General features: G+C 59.1%; 1 protein-coding gene across 4 annotated transcripts; it reads right to left on the bottom strand.

The window, feature by feature from the left end:
- Positions 1-1,383: 1,383 nt before the first annotated feature.
- LOC123624253 (coiled-coil domain-containing protein 33-like) lies at positions 1,384-16,617 on the bottom strand. Of its 4 annotated transcripts, none has more exons than XM_045531893.1 (10): positions 16,506-16,617; positions 6,032-6,197; positions 5,660-5,748; positions 5,338-5,469; positions 5,170-5,245; positions 4,139-4,305; positions 3,656-3,757; positions 3,000-3,086; positions 2,424-2,537; positions 1,384-1,643 (listed from the first exon to the last, which is right to left on the bottom strand). In XM_045531893.1, the coding sequence occupies exons 1-10, from the start codon at positions 16,572-16,574 to the stop codon at positions 1,518-1,520; spliced, it is 1,128 nt and encodes a 375-aa protein (XP_045387849.1). In that variant the 5' UTR covers positions 16,575-16,617; the 3' UTR covers positions 1,384-1,517. The 4 variants fall into 4 exon arrangements, with proteins under 4 accessions (XP_045387849.1, XP_045387843.1, XP_045387855.1 ...); XM_045531887.1 differs by having other exon boundaries at positions 5,660-5,751; positions 16,506-16,609; XM_045531899.1 differs by lacking the exon at positions 3,656-3,757 and having other exon boundaries at positions 5,660-5,751; positions 16,506-16,609.
- Positions 16,618-20,389: the final 3,772 nt, after the last annotated feature.

The following is a 20,389-nucleotide window of genomic DNA, read 5'->3' as shown; positions in this document are numbered from 1 at the left end:
AGAGACACCATGTCACTGAGGTGCTAGTGGGAGGTCACTGACCCCGGGGACGAAAGGCCAGCATGCTTCTGCTATTCCTCCTGACTTTCCTCTGGGCTTGCCCCAGGCCTCATCTTCTTGCTCCAGGGAAATGTGCCCCCTTGCCCAGGTTCTGGGCAGTAGGCAGGGAGACTACAGCAGTCTTCGGTGCATGGTTTGCACTGTAGGACACTGGTCTCAATTTCAGCTCCCTTAATTCCCTCTGAATTCTGCATTTCCTGACCCGATTCTTCCTGATCCTTAGCTAACTATGTCTAAGCCCTGCAGGGACAGGGGAGCCAGTCCAGCCCAGGACAGTGGTCTGGCTGGCTTGGCCTCTCCTACCAATCTGCAGGTGTTGGGTCCGCTCTCGGAGCCTTCTTCCCCCACCACGCAACCTTCCTCCTTGTTGTCTTTCTCTCTCCTTCCTGTTTCCTTTCTCTTCTCTGGGCTTGAGTCAGCTTTCACTCAGAAATGTTAGAACCTTACTGCAAAAGAGGTCAAGCTCTGCATGGGACAGATGGGGAAACTGAAGCCCAGAGAGGTTGCTTGGGTCACCTGAGGTCACACAGCATACTTGTAGCTAGAACCTAGGCCTCCTGACTCTCAGTGGGGGTCCTCCTTCTCCTGGTCCCATCTACTTTCTTGTCCCTGGTGACATTTTGACACAACATTGCCAGCTCAGCCGAGCCGTGGTTAATGGGATATCTCACACTGATTTGTAATTGGTTGCCGCAGCAAGGCTCCAAGTCTTTCCCTTCCCAAGAGACAGATAAACCAAACTTGAAAGAAAGGACTTCAGGTCAGGTGTGGTTGGCTCATGTCTGTAATCCCAGCACTTTGGGAGGCTGAGGTGGGAGGATTGCGTGAGGCCAGGAGTTCAATACCAGCCTGGGCAACATAGCAAGACCTCATCTCTATAAAAAATAAAAAAATTATCCGGGTGTGGTGGTGCACACCTTTAGTCCCAGCTACTCGGGAGGCTGAGGTGGGAAGATCAGCTGAGTCCAGGAGCTCAAGGCTGCAGTGAGCTATGATTGTGACACTGTGCTCCAGCCTGGGCAACAAAGCAAGACCCTGTCTCTAAAAAAGGGACTTCAGTCATGATAGATGTTTGAGGGCAGATGGAAAGTCCTAGCCTCCCTCGTGTCTCCCACAGAGCTGGCCTCTGGTGGCCTCAATTCCTCGGGAGGTCTAGGAGGGGCTTGTTTCCCTGGCCCTTGCTTCGGAAGTCCTCCTCTCTTCACTGTCCTGGGTCCACTGTGGCTCTGTGCATCTTTCCGAAGATGCTGGTTCCTGGGACAGGCAGGAGGCTGTGAGGCTGCCGCAGAGGGCCCAGACCACATTCCGGCTCTGGGAGGAGAAAGCTGGCTCCCAGGCTGCCCCACTCCAGGAAAGAGGTGGATGCACATGGAGCTACAGTGTTTATTATAATAAGGTCATTTTTACGGGGGTGGGGTGAGACTGTCCAACACACAGGAAAGAGGCCTGCTCAGTGCTCAGGCCTGCTGAGAGTCAGGAATCTCCTGGGAGCTTGAGGCCTTGCTGAGCTTAGTGTCCGAGCTGGGCATCACGGGCTCCAGTTTTGGGGGCTGCTTGAGGTCCTTGGATTGGGTGGAGGCAATCTGCGGTATGCAAAGCAAGGCACGTGAGTGTGCCCCCATTCTCGGGGGTGGGGGTGACCTGCCCAAGGGCATCCTGCCTGGCAAGCCATGCCTCCGAGGATCCAGAACCCAGTGGGCTGTGGCTTCGCAAAGATTTCTAAACCCATTTGATCATAGCAGGTGACGCTTAATTCCTCCATGAGTCCCCAGGGCTCAGGTGCGTTTGCAAGGGTAGCCCTGTGTTCCCTGTCACTTCCCCTGTTCTTTTCCGGCCTTTCCCAGGAGCCACTGAGCCTCCGGCCCTGGGCAAAGTATGGCTGGCTTAGGAGCAGGAGGAGTTTGGGTGGCCCCAGGGCTGAGCCCAAGGGGCTGCTGTGAGCAGGCCTGCCTGTTCCTGCCAAGCTGGCAGAGCGGAGCCGTCTGCACCCCGCTTTCTGCCGCCTACAAAGGGCGTGCTAATGGCAGAGTCCCAGGTGCCGTGGGGGTGTGGGGCACAGGCTACTCTGCCATGAGCAAAGCCAGCCCTAAAGCACAGGCAGTGTCAGGGCACCCCAGAGATGCCTGTGTGGGCCACCCTCACCCAGTCATCTCCCCCGTGAGTTTCACGGCACCCGTGGGGAAGGGGTGGTCTTGGCAGGGAGTTCCTGTTCCTCTCAGACGGGTGGGGGCATCGAGACCAAGAGAGGCCTTTAGGTGGTAACAGGGCAGGAACTGGCACCCAGGATGGTTTTTCTCAGGGCCCAGTGATGTGCGGGGTAGCGTGGCGGGGCCCCCAGGAGCTCCTCCACAGGGGTCACTCACTGGCTGTCCTAGCATGATGGAGTTTGAGGGGTGCCTGAAACCATTTTCTTGCTCCTGCAGCCGTGTGGCCAAGTCCTGCTTCTCTCGTCCCCAGCGTCGAGCTGACTCCTCTAACTGCAGACAAAGAGAGGGACAGCTGGAGGACCAGTGTGCAGCAGGGCTCAGCTCTGACAGCTGGGACAACCAGGGCCTGAGCCTGCTGTTCTCCGGGCAGAAAGCAAAGCTCTGGGCAATGTGGCCTTGACATCTTCCCAAGAGACCTCTAGGGTAGCAGGGCTGAGGGTGAGGGGGCCAAATAATAAGACAGAGATGGACTTTCTCTGCATTCCAATAATGTACTGAGCCCTGATCCTAGTCACACACTGATCCGTGACTCTGGGCATAGACTGAGCCCTGATCCTGCTCACACATTGAGCCCTGACCCTGGTCACACACTGACCGTGACCCTGCTCACACACTGACCCTGACCCTGCTCACACACTGAGCCCTGACCCTGCTCACACACTGACCCTGAGCCTGGTCACAGGCTGTGTGGTGAGCCTGGCCCAGCCTGATCCACGCCTGCACCTCACCCACCTGGTTCTCCAGGGACAAGATCCGGCTCTGAGCTCGTTCCAGCTTGGCCAGGAGGTTAAACTTGTCTGAAGAATTGCTGAGGAGATCCTGTGGGCAGAGCAGAACTCATGGGTGGCCCCCGCTGGGGGCTGCTGGCCCCATGAATTCAGGAAGCCACGAGGCACCGAGGGAGAGACTAGCTGGTTCTGAGTTCCGAACTCGGCTCCCCGGGGCAGAGCCTCAGACCCGGCCGCTCCCTCTCCCTGAGGTTCAGAAGGGGCCTGGCTCGTGCTTTTGCCACAGCTGTTTCCCCCACAGATTTTGAGTACAAGGAGTTTTTACACATGAGTTTTTAGATGTGAACTACATCAGGGAGCTCCCTCTGGTGCACGGAAGAGAACCTGGAACGGGGAGTCTTTTTGCGAAGAGAAGAGTCTGTGGAGTTGGGCCCTGCTCTCACACTTTCCCTGGATGTCCACGCGTCGTCGGGTTGCTTCCCGACAGAGCTCACCCCCACGGGGCCTGGCATGCAGAGAAAAACTGTCCCGTGCCCCCGCCCCACCCCTCTTCTATAATTCCGCACGTCCCGTCTTTGCGTCTGTGTCAAGCAGAAGGCACCTGGAGCAGCCACGGAAGCAGGGCGGGGCCTGGGCGTTGCTGGGCCCTGGGACACCCACCTGTGTGGGCAGGGTCTCTGTGCCCTTGGAGTGGCCTGGGCCATCCGTCTCTTGCAGCCTCTCTGCCAAGTCTCCTCCTGCTCCCAACTCCCCGGGGTCCACCTGGGATGGGGGAAAAGGGCTCTCCAAGGCTGTGCCAATCCCAGGAAGTGCTGCAGAAGGGAGTTCTGAGAGGCCTGCGTGGAGTCCAGGTGGAGGCCAGCGGCAAGAGGGTTAGGGTTTAAGGACCGAGGGTCAGCTAGGGGCTTGCTTTCTAGGGTGCTAGAGGAGGTGAAGGTGGAGGTTTCAGGTACGTGTGTTCCCCAGGAGGAAAAGAGCAAGGCCTGAGAGCTCAGATTCCAGGAGACTCCTGGCAGATTGGAGACCCTGGGAAGCGGAGCTCCTGGTCTTGATCTTCACCTTGGACTGTGTTGTGAGTGATTGCTGGGCACTCGGTGACCGGCACAGGCACGCCCAGGCCAAGCCGGTGCCGGCGGCTCTTACCGGCAGGGCCTGCTGCTGCAGGATGATGGGGGCCGACTGGTGGCGGTTCTTGTCCAGCTCTGCCCGCAGCCTTGAGTTTTCTGCCAGCAGCACTGAGTAAAGGTCACCTGGCAGGTTCTCTCTGGTAGAACCCAGGGGAAGGCCAGAGGCTGAGAGCATGGGTAAGGCTGCAGACAAGGCCACAGTAGCTGGTGAGATGGGCCTTCCTGCCTCCGTGTCCCTGCCCTGACTTGCCCCAGAATTTTGCTCCAATCTGCCCCTCCTCTGCTCCCAAGCCTCCAGTGGCTCCCTACTGCCAGTGGGATGGGGCCCACACTCCTCAGGCTGTCCTTCTAGGCTGTTTCCCTAGGTTGCCTTCCTGGTCTCTCACCCAGACTCCCGATGACCTCAGTGGCCCTGAAAGGCTGGCCCAGATTTCTAAAGACCTTTAGACACCCCCACACCTGCTGCCATGAAGGCTGAGCACAGGGCTGGCACGGGGAGCCGTGGCGAGGCTGCACAGGCGGGCTCCGAGAAGTCCCTTGCTTTGGGCTAGGCTGTTACGGTGGCACCTGGTTCTTTCCTGCTTATCAGAGCCACCTCTGACTGGCAGTTCTAGGTGGCTTTGGTTAACATCAATGAAGAAAAAAACCACAATAAATCACTGATTTAATCAAGTATGTTTGCTTTGCAGAGGCAGAAGCTCTGACGGTATGAGGAGCTGGGGAAATAACTCCAAGTGTCCCGGAATTAGAAGTTGGGAACTGCTGCCTGGGGGTCGCCCCTCTCTGCTCTAGTCTGCAGGGTCCTCCCCTGGGGAGGTGCAGCCTCCTTCTAGCCTGGCTCACACACTGTGTCCCAACTGTGTCCCGAGGGGCTTCCAGGGAAGGAGGGAGCCCAGAGGACCTCTGGAAGTCTCAGTGCCAGAATGAGCAGGGCAGCGGGACATCCCGGGTCTCCTAGACCCACAGACGTAGCTGAGCATGTGGGCCCTCTAATCAGGAAGGCAGGGCCCCAGGGCAGGGGCAGGGCTGGGGTGCAGATTCACTCACGTCGCCTGTTGGGAGGCGGCGGCTCAGTCCTCTCCCGCAGCCTGTCCTCCAGCACCTGCTCCATCTTCTCGATCACCTGGAGGGCAGGGCAGAGACTGGGCTGGCCCGGGGGCTCCACACCCTGCTGTCACTGGGGGGTCCTCTGGGGGCGGCCCCTCTGGCACCTGCCTTCTCCTGGTGCCGCACGGTCTCCTCCAGCGCCTTCATCTTCAGCAGCTTGTCCTGGTACCGTTTCAGCAGCGCCCCCTGCGGCTGCTGGGCCTGGTGCAGAAGGAGCAGCTCCTTCTCGCGGTCATTCTTCTGCGAGGGACGGGGGAGGAATGGGTGGGTGCCTGGAGTCCCCTCTGGCCCCTATGCTGAGTCCTCCACCGGGCTGGGCCCCCTTCCCTCTGTGCCTCTACTTCCTTTCCCTGCCATCCCTCCTGCTCCTGCACACTTCTCCCCCCAACGCTGCCCACCCTAGCTCCCTCCCTGCCCGACCCCAGCTCACACGAATCAGCTCATTCTGCAGATGCTGCACCTTGTCCCTCAGTTTCTTTATGTCCATCTCGCTCAGCAGCAGTTTCTGCTTCATGGACACTGCTGGGTGGGTGGGTGCGGGAGCCAGCTCAGGGAGGTGCCTCTCTCTGCCCAGATTGGCTCTCAGCCCTGGGGCTTGAGACAGGACTGCATTCTCTGTTTCCTCCCTCAGGGGACCCAGCGGAGCAGGGGCGGGATGAGTGTCTGTGGGCATGGGGGGCTCCTGCTAGCCCGAGTGCAGCTGCATGCACATCTGGGAAAAGCTCCCTACACCCTGTCGCACAACCCAGAGCCCAGGCCGGGACAGGTGCCTGGATGCCCTCGGTGGCCTGTACGTCCTCACCCAGGCTCTGGGCCTCGTGGGCTTTGCCCTGCCCATCTTCCAGCTCCTGCTGGGCCAGCTGGCTCCTCAGCAGGCGATTCTCCCCCTCCAGGATGCTGGCCTGTTTCCGCAGGGACAGGATGTCCTCCGCCATCTTCTGCATGGCCCGCCGGTAGTTGTTCATCTCCTGTGGATCCCAGAGCCCAGAGCTGAGCCTTCTGTCCCATGGGAACCCCCATCCCACTTCTGCACCCACACTTGGGAGTCAGTGGGTCACCCCCAAGTCCAACAAGCAGCATGAGCCCAAACCATGCCCCCAAGTCTTAGCAAGTCTGCGGAGGGGTGGTTATGACAGAGTCCTTACCCTCCTGGCCATGACAGGGCAGCTGCACTAATGTTCTCTCCCAGGGGCCACATCAAGTCCCACGATACCAGCTGAGGGGGACCCAGGGCCCAGACACAAGGGGAGGGAGACTATGGGCAGCAGAGACTTGAAGTGATCTGGGCCAGGTCCCCAGAGTCTAAGGCACAGCCACTTCTTAGCCTTCCCCTCTTTCCTCTTCTAGCTCCTCTCTCCTCACAGCACTGAGGACCTGGGGAAGAACCTCTCGGAAATTCCACTGAATGCAACTTGGGAGCTGACCTTGGCACCAGCCCCCAACCAGCCCAGCGGTCAGGAAAGGACCCACACCAGGCCTAGAAGACCCAGGTAGGGACTCAGGGTGGAGTTGGGATCCTGCTACAAGATGTGGGTTGCAAGGTATGGGCCAGGAAGCTGGACTCAGTCTTTAGGTTAGGAGTAACAGTAATCCTGGGACTAAAAACTAGTGCAACCCCTGTGGAAAGCGATATGGAGATACCTCAAAGAGCTACAAGTAGAACTACCATTTGATCCAGCAATCCCATTGCTGGGCATCTACCCAAAAGAACAAAAGACATTCTACGAAAAAGACATCTGCACTAGAATGTTTATAGCAACACAATTCACAATTGCAAAGATGTGGAAACAACCCAAGTGCCCATTAATACATAAGAGGATTAATAAAATGTGGTATATGTATACCATGGAGTTCTACTCAGCCACAAAAAACAATGGTGATATAGTGCCTCTTGTATTGTCCTGGATAGAGCTGGAGCGCATTCTACTAAGTGAAGTATCACAAGAATGGAAAACAAGCACCACGTGTACTCACCATCAAATTAGTATTAAGTGACTTAACTGACCAACAGTTACGTGCACATATAGTAGTAACATTCATCGGGTGTTGGGCAGGTGGGAGGGGGCGGAGGGGATGGTTATATTCACACCTAATGGGTGCGGTGTGCACCCTCTGGGGGTCCTGGTTGAAGCTCTGACTCGGGTGGGGCAAAGGCAATATATGTAAGCTAAACATTTGTACCCCCATAATATGCTGAAATAAAAAAAAAATGAGTAACAGTAATCCTAACATCTGAAGTTCACTGAGCATTTGCTATGTCCCAGGGCTGCTTCTGAACGTTTCATGTGCGCTCCCTCAGTCCTCACGACAAGCCTGTGAGGGTGGGTACTGAAATCATCCCCATCTCCTGATGGGGAAACCAAGACCCAGAGAAGTGGGTACCGTGCTTGGTTACCAAACTCCTGAGTGGCAGAGCCAGGCTCTGAAATCCAGGTCTGCAGGGCCTTCAGCCCGTGTTCTTAAGCACCGTGCAGTCCTGCCATGGTACCCTCAGACGTGGACACTTCACCGTATGTTGACAAGTGATCGAAGCTGCAAAAATGAATTAGCAGTACAGTGCCAATTTGCAAAAAATTCATGCTTGCTGATTTATATACATAGGAAGATTCTTGAGCTCTATTTATATGCATTTGTTTTATTATCAAAAATTATAAAAAGTTTGATGAAGGGAGTTTCTTAAATCTGAACAGCACGATCGGAAAGGCAACCCCAAAGGAAGCCACAAAGGTCTGGGTAGAGGAGGAGGCATGAGCTGGGAGGGGGAGGACGTGGAGCAGGGAAGCGAGTTTGCTCAGGAGTTTGCTGAGTCCTGGTGGCCTTGGGCTTCTTGAAGCTGTGTGAGGCCTCACACACGGGGGTGGGGGCTCATGCCCCCAGGAAGCAGAGCTCTGCCCCCAGGTCCCACCTGGGCCCCATGCTGACTGCGGATATGGCCTGGCTACCCTGCCACTGCCTCCCACCTGCTGCACCGCAGGCCTCGGCTTCTAAGGGAGGGGTCCCCAGACAGCAGGGGCTCATCAGATACCACTTGTCACCTGCCACTGGCTAGCCTTCTGGCTGGACTCCCTCTAACCGGTGCCTGTGCCAGGTCCATCTCCCCGGCACCTGCCCCAGCCGAGTTCCAGGTCTTGGCTCCTCCAGACCTGCCCATCTGGCGTCCTCAGACAGCACCGTCAACTGGGAGACTCGGTCCAGAGACCGCACACACACTCGGGGCTCTGTGGGCAGCCCAGATCGGAAGCCCAGCGTGGCCCTTCACCTTCTGAGCCTCAGAGTCTCATACGGGAGACAGCCGGGGTCGCTGCAGGCTCAGAGTGGGTGTGGGAAGCCCCCGCCCAGGCAGGTATAACTCGGAGGCTGCTGTTCTCATCTCAACCCATTTCTGTTCTAACGGCTGCTTCAGTCAACACGTCAGACCCCTTCCTCTTCCTCCTCGCTGCCCCCAGCCTCCCCGCCCCTCCTCGGCTGTGCCCCAGATCTTCAATGTATGGCGCCCCATGGTTGAGGAGGGCTTGAGAGGCCCAGCAGCCTGGCCGGAAGAAGCCCAGGGTATTTTGGCAAAGGAAATTTGTCCCCTCCTTCTCCAGCCTGGTTCAAACTCTCACATGTCTGCTCTGGACAATGACAACAGCAACCATGTGGGTTTCTCATCTTCCAGGGTTATCTCCTAGAGAAACAGGCACATGCATGCCCAGGAAACATGTTCAAGGATGCTTGCTGCAGCGCGGTTTGTGGTCTCATACTAGGGCATGCTCACTCTCCAGACTGCAGGCGTAGTTACAAAGAATGACCCAGATTTAACTGCACCGACACAGAGGGATGGCCATGCTCTATTGTGAAACGGAAGAGCAAATTACTATGATCTCACCCAGAACCGGGACGTGTGTGTCACACAGAGCATCCCAGGAAAGGGCCGCCAGCCGCTGGGCCTACGCCCCCACCCCCACCCCCCCCCCCGGTCTGAATCTGATCACCTCCTCTTCTCATTCAGGGGCTCGTCCTTTCTAAGATCCCACTGTTCTCTAACTCAGCAGTCCCGGGGGGAGCAGAGCCCTGTAACTAACATCCGCCCTTGGCAGAGGAAGAAAGCTGGGCCCAGGGTGAGAAGGGAGAGGGAGGGACAGCATGGTGTCCCTGCCTCGGCCAGATGGTCCCTGCTGGCCTGCAGCCCTCGGAGACTAGCCCCATGGGCCTTCCACAGGTCCCTTCCTCGTCCTCCAGCCTGGCTGCGCTCTGAGAGTGGGGGCCCCCAGGGTGATGGAGGGGGACCTTGGCCCTGGCCCCTCGGTCTCTATCCTGGCCAGTGCTCTATGTTCGTGGGAACTGTGTCCTCCCTCCTCAGCTTCCCTCCTCCCTGCCCCTGCACAGTGGGGACCTTGGGCAGCACGGCTGGGTTGGGAGGCCACAGCCTGCAGGTGGGCAGCCCTGAGCTCTCTCTGCAGCCTGGAGCGGGGCTCCCCCTCCAGGGCCACCGCCCTGCGTCACAGCCCAGCCTTGAGAACACGCAGGACGCTGCCCCAGATTCCTGTTGTGGTCCTGCCCCTCCCACTGCCTGCTCCCCCCACCCAGTTCCCAGCCTGCTGGGGGAGGGGCAGGAGGCCAGTCCCTTCCCTGTCTTGTCTCTGGGCTGTCACGCCCTCTGGGGCACTGACTCCAAAGCCACTGTGCCTGCGCCTCAGTGCCCACCGCACCCTCACCCACCACCACCAGGAGCTCGGCTCTCAGAGGTGAGAAATATCGGGTGGCTCTGGGTTCCAATTGCCCCACTGCCACCGAGCACTGGTGGCCTTTGCTGCACCAGCACCTCCTCTTTGGCTCTGGAAGGGGGCAGGTGTTCTCTGAGCCTCAGCATCCTCATCTGTGGAATGGGAAAATCAACCCCCCCCAGTGGAGGGTGCTGGGGGCAAGAGGGGCTGACAGGAGGGCCAGCCCAGGCCCTGGCACCTCGGGTGCCTGGCAACGGTAGCTCCCTTCCCTGTACCACCCTGGGAGTGCCTTCTTTTAAATAAATTATTCTTATAGGAGCCCTGGGCACTGGGCACCGAGGTGTGACTGTGGGACGACTCTCGTCTTGCAGAGCTGACGCCCAGTCTCCACCAAGGAGGAGGTGGTGATCACCTTACCAAAGCCTGGGGGCAACGCAAGCAGCAGCCCCCCAGCAAGAAGCATGTGTGGTGCAATCGGAGGCCCCTCGTCCAAATATGTCTTTGGCTGCCACCAACTACACTGATCGCAAGGACCCTGGACCCTCATTGTACAGGTGGGGAAACTGAGGCTGGAAGTGGTATTCCCAAGGTCACAGAGACTCAGTATTAAGCCCACACTGGAAGCAGCACAATAACCCCCCAGTCACCAACACTTGCTGAGCGCCATGTGTGCCAGCTCGGTGCCAGCTCTGTCTGTGCCATGCTGCGCCACGGAGCACAGATGGGCCTACACTGTCCCTGCCTGCTGTGGTCTCCCATCTACACTGAGGGGAAAGCAATGACATCTGTGACAGAGGGGAGTTTAAAGGAGGTTCTTTCCCAGCCTGGGCATCCTGGAAGGCTTCCTGGAGGTGGTGATGACCTGAGCTAACTCAGGGAGGATAAGGATAAGGAGTCACCTGGGGGTAGAGAGAGGGCTCTCAGGCAGAGGGGACGCTGTGGCAAAGGCAGGGAGGCTAGAGAGTGTGTGGGGAGGGGCAGAGCTGGAGAGTTAGTGGGGGCAGAGTGCAGGGAATGAGTGCAGGGGTGTAGCTGCAGAGACAGCGGGCAGGCTGAAGGGGGCCTCAAAGGCCAGTCTCAGGAGCTTGGACTCAGTCCTGAAGGCCACTGAAGGGGCTAAGCTGGGGGAGGTTGCAGGTGACGAGACCCCTCTGGCTGCCCAGCACTGAGGACGGATGGGGAATGGAGGCCCAGAGCAGGGAGCCGGCTGAGACCTGCAGTGGGCGGAGGCAGACTGAGGGGGACTGAGCGTGGCAGAGGGAGGTGACAGAGGAGGAAGGGTGGAGCTTGGGGTCTTTGGGTGGAGGGGGCACATGCCTGGAGTGGGCAGGGGGAGTAGCTGGATGGGGAGGGAGGGGAACACTGGGGGTGAGGTACCTGCAGGACCCCAGGTGGAGGTGGCCAGCAGGTGGCTGACGTGGGCAAGCTTGCAGTCTTGGCAGGAGAGAGTGGCTGGGAGAGCAGCCCTCAGGGGTGTGACGGAGCCTTGGGAAGGGAGCAGATTTTCAGAGTAGGGGGAAAGTTGAAATGAAGGGGGGCTCGAGCACAAGGGGTGGTGGTGGGAAGAGGAGCCCTCATTGCCGGAGCACACGCCAGAGGCAGGAGGACAGGGACAGGAGCAGGCTGCCAGGGCCAAGGCTGCGACAGCTTCCCAAGGAGGGGGATCACAGGGTCACGCTGGCGGGTGACAGAGACAAAGCTGCCACTGCAGACGGCGTGAACAATGGCGCACAAAGCAAAACCACCTCTGTAAATGCATCAGAGGGGAGTGGAGACAGTCAGGGCTTGTCACAGAGATGAGGACAGGGCAGAGGAACACCACGCGGCACCGAGGAGGAACGATGTGGGTGAACCCCCCACCCCTGGTGAGCAAAACCACACACATGGCACGGTGCCCTTTAGATGAAGTTAAAAAGGGGAAACTGGGTCATAGTGATCCAAGAGGCATGCTTAGGTGGAGACAGCACAGAGCAGCAAAGCAAGGAGGTGAAGTGGGCAGAGTGGTCACATCAGCGAGAGCAGGGCTGTGGCTGGGAGGGGCACGGGAGGCTGGAGAGTGCTGGTGATGCTCTAGTTCTTGACCTGGATGGTGGCCTCGTGGGCGTCTGCTTTATGATAATTGGCTATATTCCATTTTTTTTTTTTTTTGAGACAGAGTCTCGCTTTGTTGCCCGGGCTAGAGTGAGTGCCGTGGCGTCAGCCTAGCTCACAGCAACCTCAAACTCCTGGGCTCAAGCGATCCTACTGCCTCAGCCTCCCGAGTAGCTGGGACTACAGGCATGCGCCACCATGCCCGGCTAATTTTTTCTATATATATTTTAGTTGGCCAGATAATCTCTTTCTATTTTTAGTGGAGACGGGGGTCTCGCTCTTGCTCAGGCTGGTCTCGAACTCCTGACCTTTAGTGATCCTCCCGCCTCGGCCTCCCAGAGTGCTAGAATTATAGGCGTGAGCCACCGCGCCTGGCCTATATTCCATATTTTTGTTCAATGCAATTTTGTGCATGTGGGTCGCATTTCACAATTTAAAAGGTTTTTTTGAAAAAAGAAGAGAAGATCTGCGGAGGGAGCCTCTGGGTGTGGTTGGAGGAGGTGGCCCCTGGGGACCCGGGTCCGTGCTCTGAATGCCAGGTTGTGGGCTGAGGTCTGAGGGCAGTGAGGTTGAGAAGGGACACAGGTAGCTGGGACACAGCATCTAGCAGAGGCAGGGGGGTGGGCAGAGGGGTGGTCAGAGGGGGTTTCCTGGAGAATCAGAAGACAGGAGGGAGGGGTGCGTGGGGAGGCAGGGGCTAGAGAGGTGGGGTGGAGCGGGGGAGGCCTGAGACAGGTTGCTGGGTCTGAGGCAGTGTGGGTGGCAGGGCCGGCTGGGGCTGGAGTGGGCGCAGGAGGTTGGTTTGCTGGACTGGGCACACACCCTCTCCTCCTTCTCCCCTCCCTGGGCAGCCACCCAATCACGGGGTCCCCAGGCCAGGAGGATCCATGGCTGGCAGGCCCTGGCCACCTGCATGTGTTTGCCTTTGCAGCCGGCAGAGGGCAGCCGCCTCCCACGGACACTCCGGCTTCAGCCTGCGGAGGAAGAGGCCAACCTGAGCGCCCCGCAGCTCGTGTTGTGGGAAGGCATGGACTGGGGTGCCTTGCTCCCCAGCCCCAGGTGCACCTGACCCTCCTCCAGGCAGTCCACCCTGCCTTCCAAGACCTTAGCCCTGGAAGTCCCATCTCAGAGGTTCTGATGATGGGGCCAGAGAGGCGCAGTGACTTGCTCAAGGTCACACAGTGAATCTCGAACCTCAGCCGGGGCCTCTGTCCTGGGCCAACCCCAGGGAAGACAGGGAGGCTGGGTGGCGAGGATAGGGGCTTGGCACAAGACCCATCTTGAAGTGACCCCAACTCTTCCCTGCCACCTGCTACCTTCCTGCCGCCCCGAGACGGAGGACGCCCGAACTAACTGAGCGGGAGAGGGCGAGGCCCACCCTGCCCCCAGCTGCTCCAGCTCCCGCCCCGTAAGTCGTCCCAGCCGAGGGCTCTGACGTGGAGTAGAGACGAGCCCACCCTGCTGTGCTTGGCTGAGTTCCTGACCCGCAAAACTATGGGATGTATAAAAGAAAAAAATATTGTTTTAAACTACATTTTGGGGTAGTTGGTTATGCAAGAACAGGTAACTGGAACATTCTCCCTGACCTCTCAGACCCCTCCAATGGCTCCCACTGCCCTCGTGATAAACTTCCAACTTGGACCTTCAAGGTGGTCCATCCTGGTGTAACGAGACCCCTTTCAGAATTCAGCCTTGGCCACTTCCCCCAGGGGCCCAGCCTTCCGGCCCTTCCAATCTTCAAAGCTCACCTACTTGACCAGCCTGGCACTCCCTACTGGTCAGGGACCCCCTGCACGTTCCCCCTCCAGCTCGGGAGACCCTGACAGCAGGAGAGGGCCTCCCTGCCTCTCTGACTCCCTCAGGCGAACCTTTGACCCTGCTCCTGCCAGATTTCCCACCGTCCGATAGGCAGAACTCCTGCAGGTCCTCTCAGAACGCAGAGGCCTCGCTTGGCTGTCTCAGTTACCCGTACCTTTAAAGGGAATTTATTTCTTTAAAATCAAATGGAAACATTCAGCTTGAAAACTGGTGCTGGCCTCCCCCAGTTCCAGAGATCTGGGAGCAGGAGCCCAGATCTGAGGGATGAGAGGGAGAGAGTGGAGGCTGGGCCCAAAGCTTTGCTGAAAGAGACCAGTTTTTTCCCTGGGGTCGGGGCTCACTGTGGCCAAGCAGCCCCCTTACTGCTGGAAACACCCAGGCCAATGCCACTGGGTCCCTGACCCCTCTGTCCTTGGCCACTGCCCGGCCAGCTGAGCTCCCTTACCACTCACTGTGGGACCCTATGACAATAGAATCCCCTGGCCACAAGAACAAGCTTGTTTCTTTCCCTCCATTCGCTTTGAACCGCATCACCAGCAGAGGGCAGCCGAGGGAGGATCATGAGCCTCTTTGGGTGGTGGGGACACTGAGGCAGCAAGGGCGTGGCCAAGTGAGAGTGGCTGGGGTCCAAGGCGCAGAGGGTGGGGCCGGGGAGGTTTGGGCAGGGAGGTCTCTGCGATGAGGCCTTGCCTGGGGGGTGCCAGCCTGGAGGAGGCATGGCACTGGTGGGTCCCTTCACCTGCCACCACTCCAGGGGGCCCCAGCGTCGCAAGCCCCATTCCGGACTCCGTCTTGGTATATATCTGCCTTCCGCCTGCTCCCCAGCAAGGCCTGGCAGCAGTGTTTCCACCCCTAGGCTCAGCTCTGTTGGGGGGTGGGGAGACCCCTGCCCTGAGAGTAGGAGGGGCCCTGCCACGGGACACAGCTCACACCCTGGGAGTGTAAGTCCCGGCGGAGGGGCTGCAGCGGGGGAGGGGCGGAGCTGGACCTTTGAGGCACAGGTGAGAGGTGATCGGACTGGGTGGGACTCGAGGTGAGAGAGCAGTCTGAGCAAAGCTGTGGGGGCCGACGCGGGCCTGGACTCTGGAGGCAGCAAAGCGCCTGTCTGGAGAGAGCTGGAGCAGGCAGGCCTCCTTGAGTGCCAGGCCGGGAAGCTCTGATTCTGAACCTAGGGCAGTCAGGAGTCACAGAAGGTTCTAGAACCAGGGCCCTGCTCACCCCAGATCCCTGCTCCTGGTTCACCTCGAATGTCATCTGGGCCTCCCACCCACAACAAATCTGTGCAAATTGCTGCTTAAAGCAGATTCCCTGCTCCATGGAAGCTGCCCTCCTGGGGAGGAGAGGCCGTGGCTTCTTTGTTCCGCCCAAGGTAATAGCAAAGAAACAAAAGGGGTGAATTTACCCTTTCTTCTGTGCTTTTTCCCCCTTCCTGCTGCAGCAGAGGTGGTGCCTAGGAAGCTTTTGTGCTTGGCTTGGTGAAGCTCTGAGGGGTGGCGGGACCTTGGCCGGCAGCTGACCCCAGCCTCGGTCTAATTGGCCCCTGCAGGAGCTGGGCGCTAATTGGGCCTGGTGTGGACAATGGCGCCCTGCTGGGCTGTGGTGGGGGTGGGGCTTCTGGAAGGTGCCGTCTTCCCATTCCCATTTCCCTCCCAGGCCTTCCTGAACCCTGCTCAACTCAAGGCTCCACTCTGGGCCCTCCTCCTCCAGGAAGACCCCTGGGCCACCCCAAGCCCAGCCATCAGTCACTTCTCCTCTGGCATGTGGCTCAGAGTCCTGCCTCTGCTGACAGTAGCTTGGGTCCAGTCCTTGCCCCCAGCCCAGGGAAGGATGGCGCTGGGCACTCAGGGGTTGGTGAGGGGACAGACCCCAGCCCTGGTCTCACAGGCCCTGCTCATTCTCCCTCAAAGAGCCATTCCCCACCGGTGACCTCCTGCCAGAATCCCTCTGGTTAGAGATTCGCTGCCTCTGGAAAGTGCCACGTGGCGGCCGGTAGCAGCCCTGGCTGGGGTCTGGAACTTGGGTTCTAACCCACCCCTGTCCACAGCTGTTGTGTGACCTGGAGCCAGGCCCTTGCCCACTCTGTGCCCTTTCATCTGCATGCTGCGGGGTGGACCCTGCCAGGTTGTGCTCTGGGATTCTTGCCACAGCGGAAGAGGAGATGCTTTGGCCACTGGGCTGTGAATGAGAAAGGTTATCTATCACGAACTGAGGCAGCCCAAGCCCCTGGCCTGGGGCTGCTCTGCTTTCTCGTGGCTGCCCCCATCTGCCTGCACCACGCTCTGTACCTGCCACCAAGCCTTCCCAGGCTAGCCCAGGCCCAGCCCCCTTCTAGGACCTGGGGCTGGACCTCCAGAACGCCAGCACTAGGGCCGGGTTAGCAGGAGAAAATGGTCGCATTAAGGGATTTTCCCAGAAGCCCTTCTCTCCTCCCCCTCTGGGGAGGGGCTCAGGTGGGCCCAGCTGGGGGTGGGGGAGCCCCAGAGAAGATTTCTGTGACCATGGGCATCAGGGGCCAATGTCCTGGTCCTCTCCCACCCTACCTCCCACTTGCACAGGCTCTGGGAATGCCTCTGTGGGTTGCCCAGCAACACGCCCAACACACCTGCCTTCTAGGTGAGCCAACCCATCCTTCCAGAACGAGCGGGTGTGGGGGCAACTTACAGAGCAGCTGTTCACGAAGCCCAAGGCAGCCTTGGGGGCTGGAGGGGGTGGGGACCCTGGGTCCCCCATCTTTTCTTGCTGCAGTCCTGTTTCCCAGGGTGGGTCCCCAGGGACTGTTGCTACAACAAGTGCCTGCCTGGTGACTGAGCCCAGCCCTGAGCTGGAAGCAGGCAGGCCCATAGGGCCACTTCCCCTTTGTTCCAGGGTGGGGGCACCGGGGTGGGGTGGCTGAGATCAGGCGGGCCCATTCCTTGGCCAGAGACTGCAAGGAGACAGCAGGGCCAGGGAGGGCATCGGGGCCCTTCAGGGCTGTGGCCTTTGGACTCCCCCAGCTTCAGGCTCAGCTGCCCCTTGATGCACCTCGGCCCCCTCTCCCTGCTGCCACTCCCCCCTCCTCTCCCCTTCCGTGCCCCTGGGTTAGCTCATACCCTGTCTCCCCTGTCTCTGCCCCTCAGCCTCACCCTCTGTCCCTGAGTCTCCCTGTGCGCCCCCTCCACCCCAGTCTCCTCTCTCTCTGTTCCTCAATCCCCCTTGTCCCCTCAGGAACGCCCCACAGCAGCCCACGCTGGGCTCACTGTTCTCCCTGCAGCTGCACAGTGTGGCTTAGGGCCCCCGCCTGGCCCTTGGGGCCTTCCCATCTCTGCTTTCCTGGGGCTCCGGACAAATTCCTTTCCCTTTAGTTCAGCGGAGACATGGGTGGATGTTTTTAAAAGGAACTCACTGGGAAGCAAAGGGAAAACAAACCCAAACAAGCCAGCCCACCACCTAGAAACGGCCTTGGCCATGAAGGCAGAGCGGTCTGATACAGCTGGCCTCAGCCTGGGTTGCAGAGACCTCCTCCGAGGGCATGGAGGGGGTCTGCCTGCCTTTTCCCCAGCTGAGTTGGGCTCAGCCTGTCTGTGCCAGGCGAGCTTGGTCCCAGAGCCTTTCATTTTGCGCCCCTCCCCCCGCCCCCAATCTGGACCTAGCAAGACGCCTGCCCAGCATTGGGACTTTATAGATATTTGTTTACTTGTTTAATGAATGAGTGGATGACTGACAGGGTGCTCTGGGACCCCATGGGGGCACAATAATGATGCCTGAGAGACATCTCTACCTGTTCAAAATCTCTACCCCTGGCCGTGGGTGCCCAGCTCAGCACTCTGCACGGGGTGGGGCTCCTGTCCTCTGTCAGCGTTGCAGGGGGGCCCTTCTTCTCACCTGCAGGCCTCATTTTTCACATAATTAACTTTTTCTTAGCGGGTTTTCTTCCTCTGTGCGATAGGGACAGGCAGGGGGTTGGACAAGCCGATCCCCACGCTGCTTTGTCCACTCCTATTTTAGCCGGCCCGGCCCGGTGGAGCAGAGAGAGAGTGGGCTCTGCTACCAGTTGGCTGAATGACTTTGGACAGGTCACTTAATCTCTCTGAGCCTCAGTTTCCTCCTCTGTGAAATGGGGAGCGTCCCTGTGCCCATCTCACAGCGCTGTTGGGGGTCAAATGAGGCCGTGGGCATGAAGCTCCGAGCACAGTGCCTGGCACATACAAATGGCTCCAGAAATAGTGCTCCCTCCTCTGTGCGAGCCTCATGAGGGGCTCTGGAGGCTCTAATGCTCCCGTAGGGAAATGACAGTGAGGTGCTTGGTGGTGCCGGCCACTCTCCCTGGATGGCGCCAGTTACCCACGGGCACTCTGGATGTGGACCCTGGACCTTACCGATCCCTGCCTCAGACTCCCTTCCAGGCACGGGGCTGCTGCCTCCTGCTGTGTGTGCAGCTCCCATCCTATGCCTCGGGGGGCCCAGAAGCCTGGGAGGAGGGCGATGCCAACCAATGTCCCCCCAGCCCAGCCCTCAGCAGCCCTTCCCCGCGAGGGGCCCAGTCTTCCTGCACCTGCCACGCTGCCAATCGATTGAATCTGCTCCCATCCGCAGGCATGCCATGAATTTTTCATCAAAAGCCTGTAGACTTTGGGAAATGCACAATTAGAAGCCCCATCAATAATGCACCACGTGGCGGCCTCCTCTGAGCTCAGCCAGGCCCCAGACATGGCTGCCTTCCAGCCCGGCTCTGGGGCGAGGCAGGAGGTGGACCCTCAGGGGTGCATCACTGGAGGGACACAGAATAAGTGTGGGCTGCTGAGAGGGAGGGGGAGCCCTTGAGCAGACCCTAGGGGACCCACCCAGTCTCAGGCGTTTCATCTGTAAAATGGGTACTACCAAGCCCCCCAGTTCCTTCCCCATCCTTTAAAGCACAGCGAGACACCCCTAAAATATTACTATGTAAACGCTAGTGTTCTTTGTGGGTCTGGGCATGTCCTTCTTCAGGGGGTCCCAGGGAACAGGGCAGCTGCCAGGCTGGGGTGGGAGGGAGTGGGGAGTACAGAGATGCCTGGTGGTGTTGGGGGCTTTGTTCACACCTGCCTCACCAGCTTGGTGGTCAAGGTCCCTTGTGCTTCCGGGATCACCCCCACCCCAAGCCTCATAGCACAGCCCCCTTTCCACCAGCCAGCCCCACACCACCCACTGCTGCAGCCTCAGAACCTTGGGGGAGCACACAGATTTGGTCCACCTGCCTCTGTGCCTTTGCTCACGCAGTTCCTCCACCAGCAGGAAGGAGGCGCCCTCATCCCGCCTCTGCAGATCCGTCCTGCAACGCACTGCCTCCTCATGAAGGCTTTCCCACTCTCCCTGGCCTCCTTTCTGAATTTCTGGAGCCCGAACCAGGTAACAAGAGCTCACCATGAGCTGCTCAATCTAACCTTGTCCTTCCAGTAACCTAATGAAGTAGCTACCGTTCTGCCGGGTCCACAGAGGGGAGTGAGGCATGAGGTCGCGGAACCTGTCTGAGTGGGGGAGCTGGCTGCAGAGTCTGGGCTCTTAACCACCTCCCAGACCCTGGGGCTGGCTCTTCCGTTCTCGACTGGCCTTGGCCTTGGCCCTCAAGTCCACCAGGGCAGGGCTCGTGCTTCCAGCTTCCTCACTCACAGGGCTGGAGTCTTCCCGTTGCAGGGCCCGAGGCTCAGCTGCCCTCAGGTGGGGCATGCAGGACGTTGGTAACCATGCTCGGCCGCTGGCAGGAGAGTCTCAATCCAGTCTTGCCAGAAGGTCCAGATGCCTCCCTGGTCCCCCACAGTGGCTTCCCTTGGGCCGTACACCCATATCACGGAGCCCCACTGTCTGCGCTGTTCCCCTGACCCCAAGAGCTCATGCATGTCTGGCTCACACCTTCTGCGGCTGTCCTGTGTCCCATCACTCCCTGCAATAAAGCCAGCATATCGGACACAGTGGGGAGGACAGGAGACAGGGTTGAGGTGGTTTACACCACTGCTTTTGGTGTGTTGCCAGATTCCTTTGGGCCCTGCCTCGCCGAGGGCCTCTGCTCCGGCCTCAGGGGGGACTTATGGGCACCCGGGGTTCTGTGTCCCCACACATGGGCCACATGAGGTGAGAGACACCAGCACCTGGAGGCGGGACACGTGCCAAGGGAAAATGGCCCCCGTTTCTAGAACCCTCTTTTGGCAGGAGTGCACCACTGAGCCTGTAATACACAGGGAGGCCAAGAACTACACCCCCCACCCTCGCAGCCCCAGCCAAATCCAAACCCCTGGCACTCACTCCAGCTCAGAGTGGTCTGCAGGAAGGGACTCACCGTGATGCCAACGACATGCACACAGGGGCCCTAGGATGGGCCCAGGGTAGGAGCTGGGAGCAGCGAGGGGGGCGGCAGGAGCTTGGTTAAAGCCCCTCCTTGTGTATCACACAGTGTGCATCTGCCTTTGGTCCTAACTGAATCCACTGCCTGCCCCGAGGCCCCCATGACCCTAACAGTGGGTAGCCAGGGTGACAAAAGGAGTGTCTCCTCCCATCTACAAGGGAGGGGTGAGCATTGCCTTTCCCCCACCCAG

The sequence above is a fragment of the Lemur catta genome, chromosome 1 (genome assembly GCF_020740605.2).
Source record: "Lemur catta isolate mLemCat1 chromosome 1, mLemCat1.pri, whole genome shotgun sequence".
Lineage (NCBI taxonomy): Eukaryota > Metazoa > Chordata > Mammalia > Primates > Lemuridae > Lemur > Lemur catta.
This window is presented reverse-complemented; position numbering and strand designations above follow the sequence as displayed.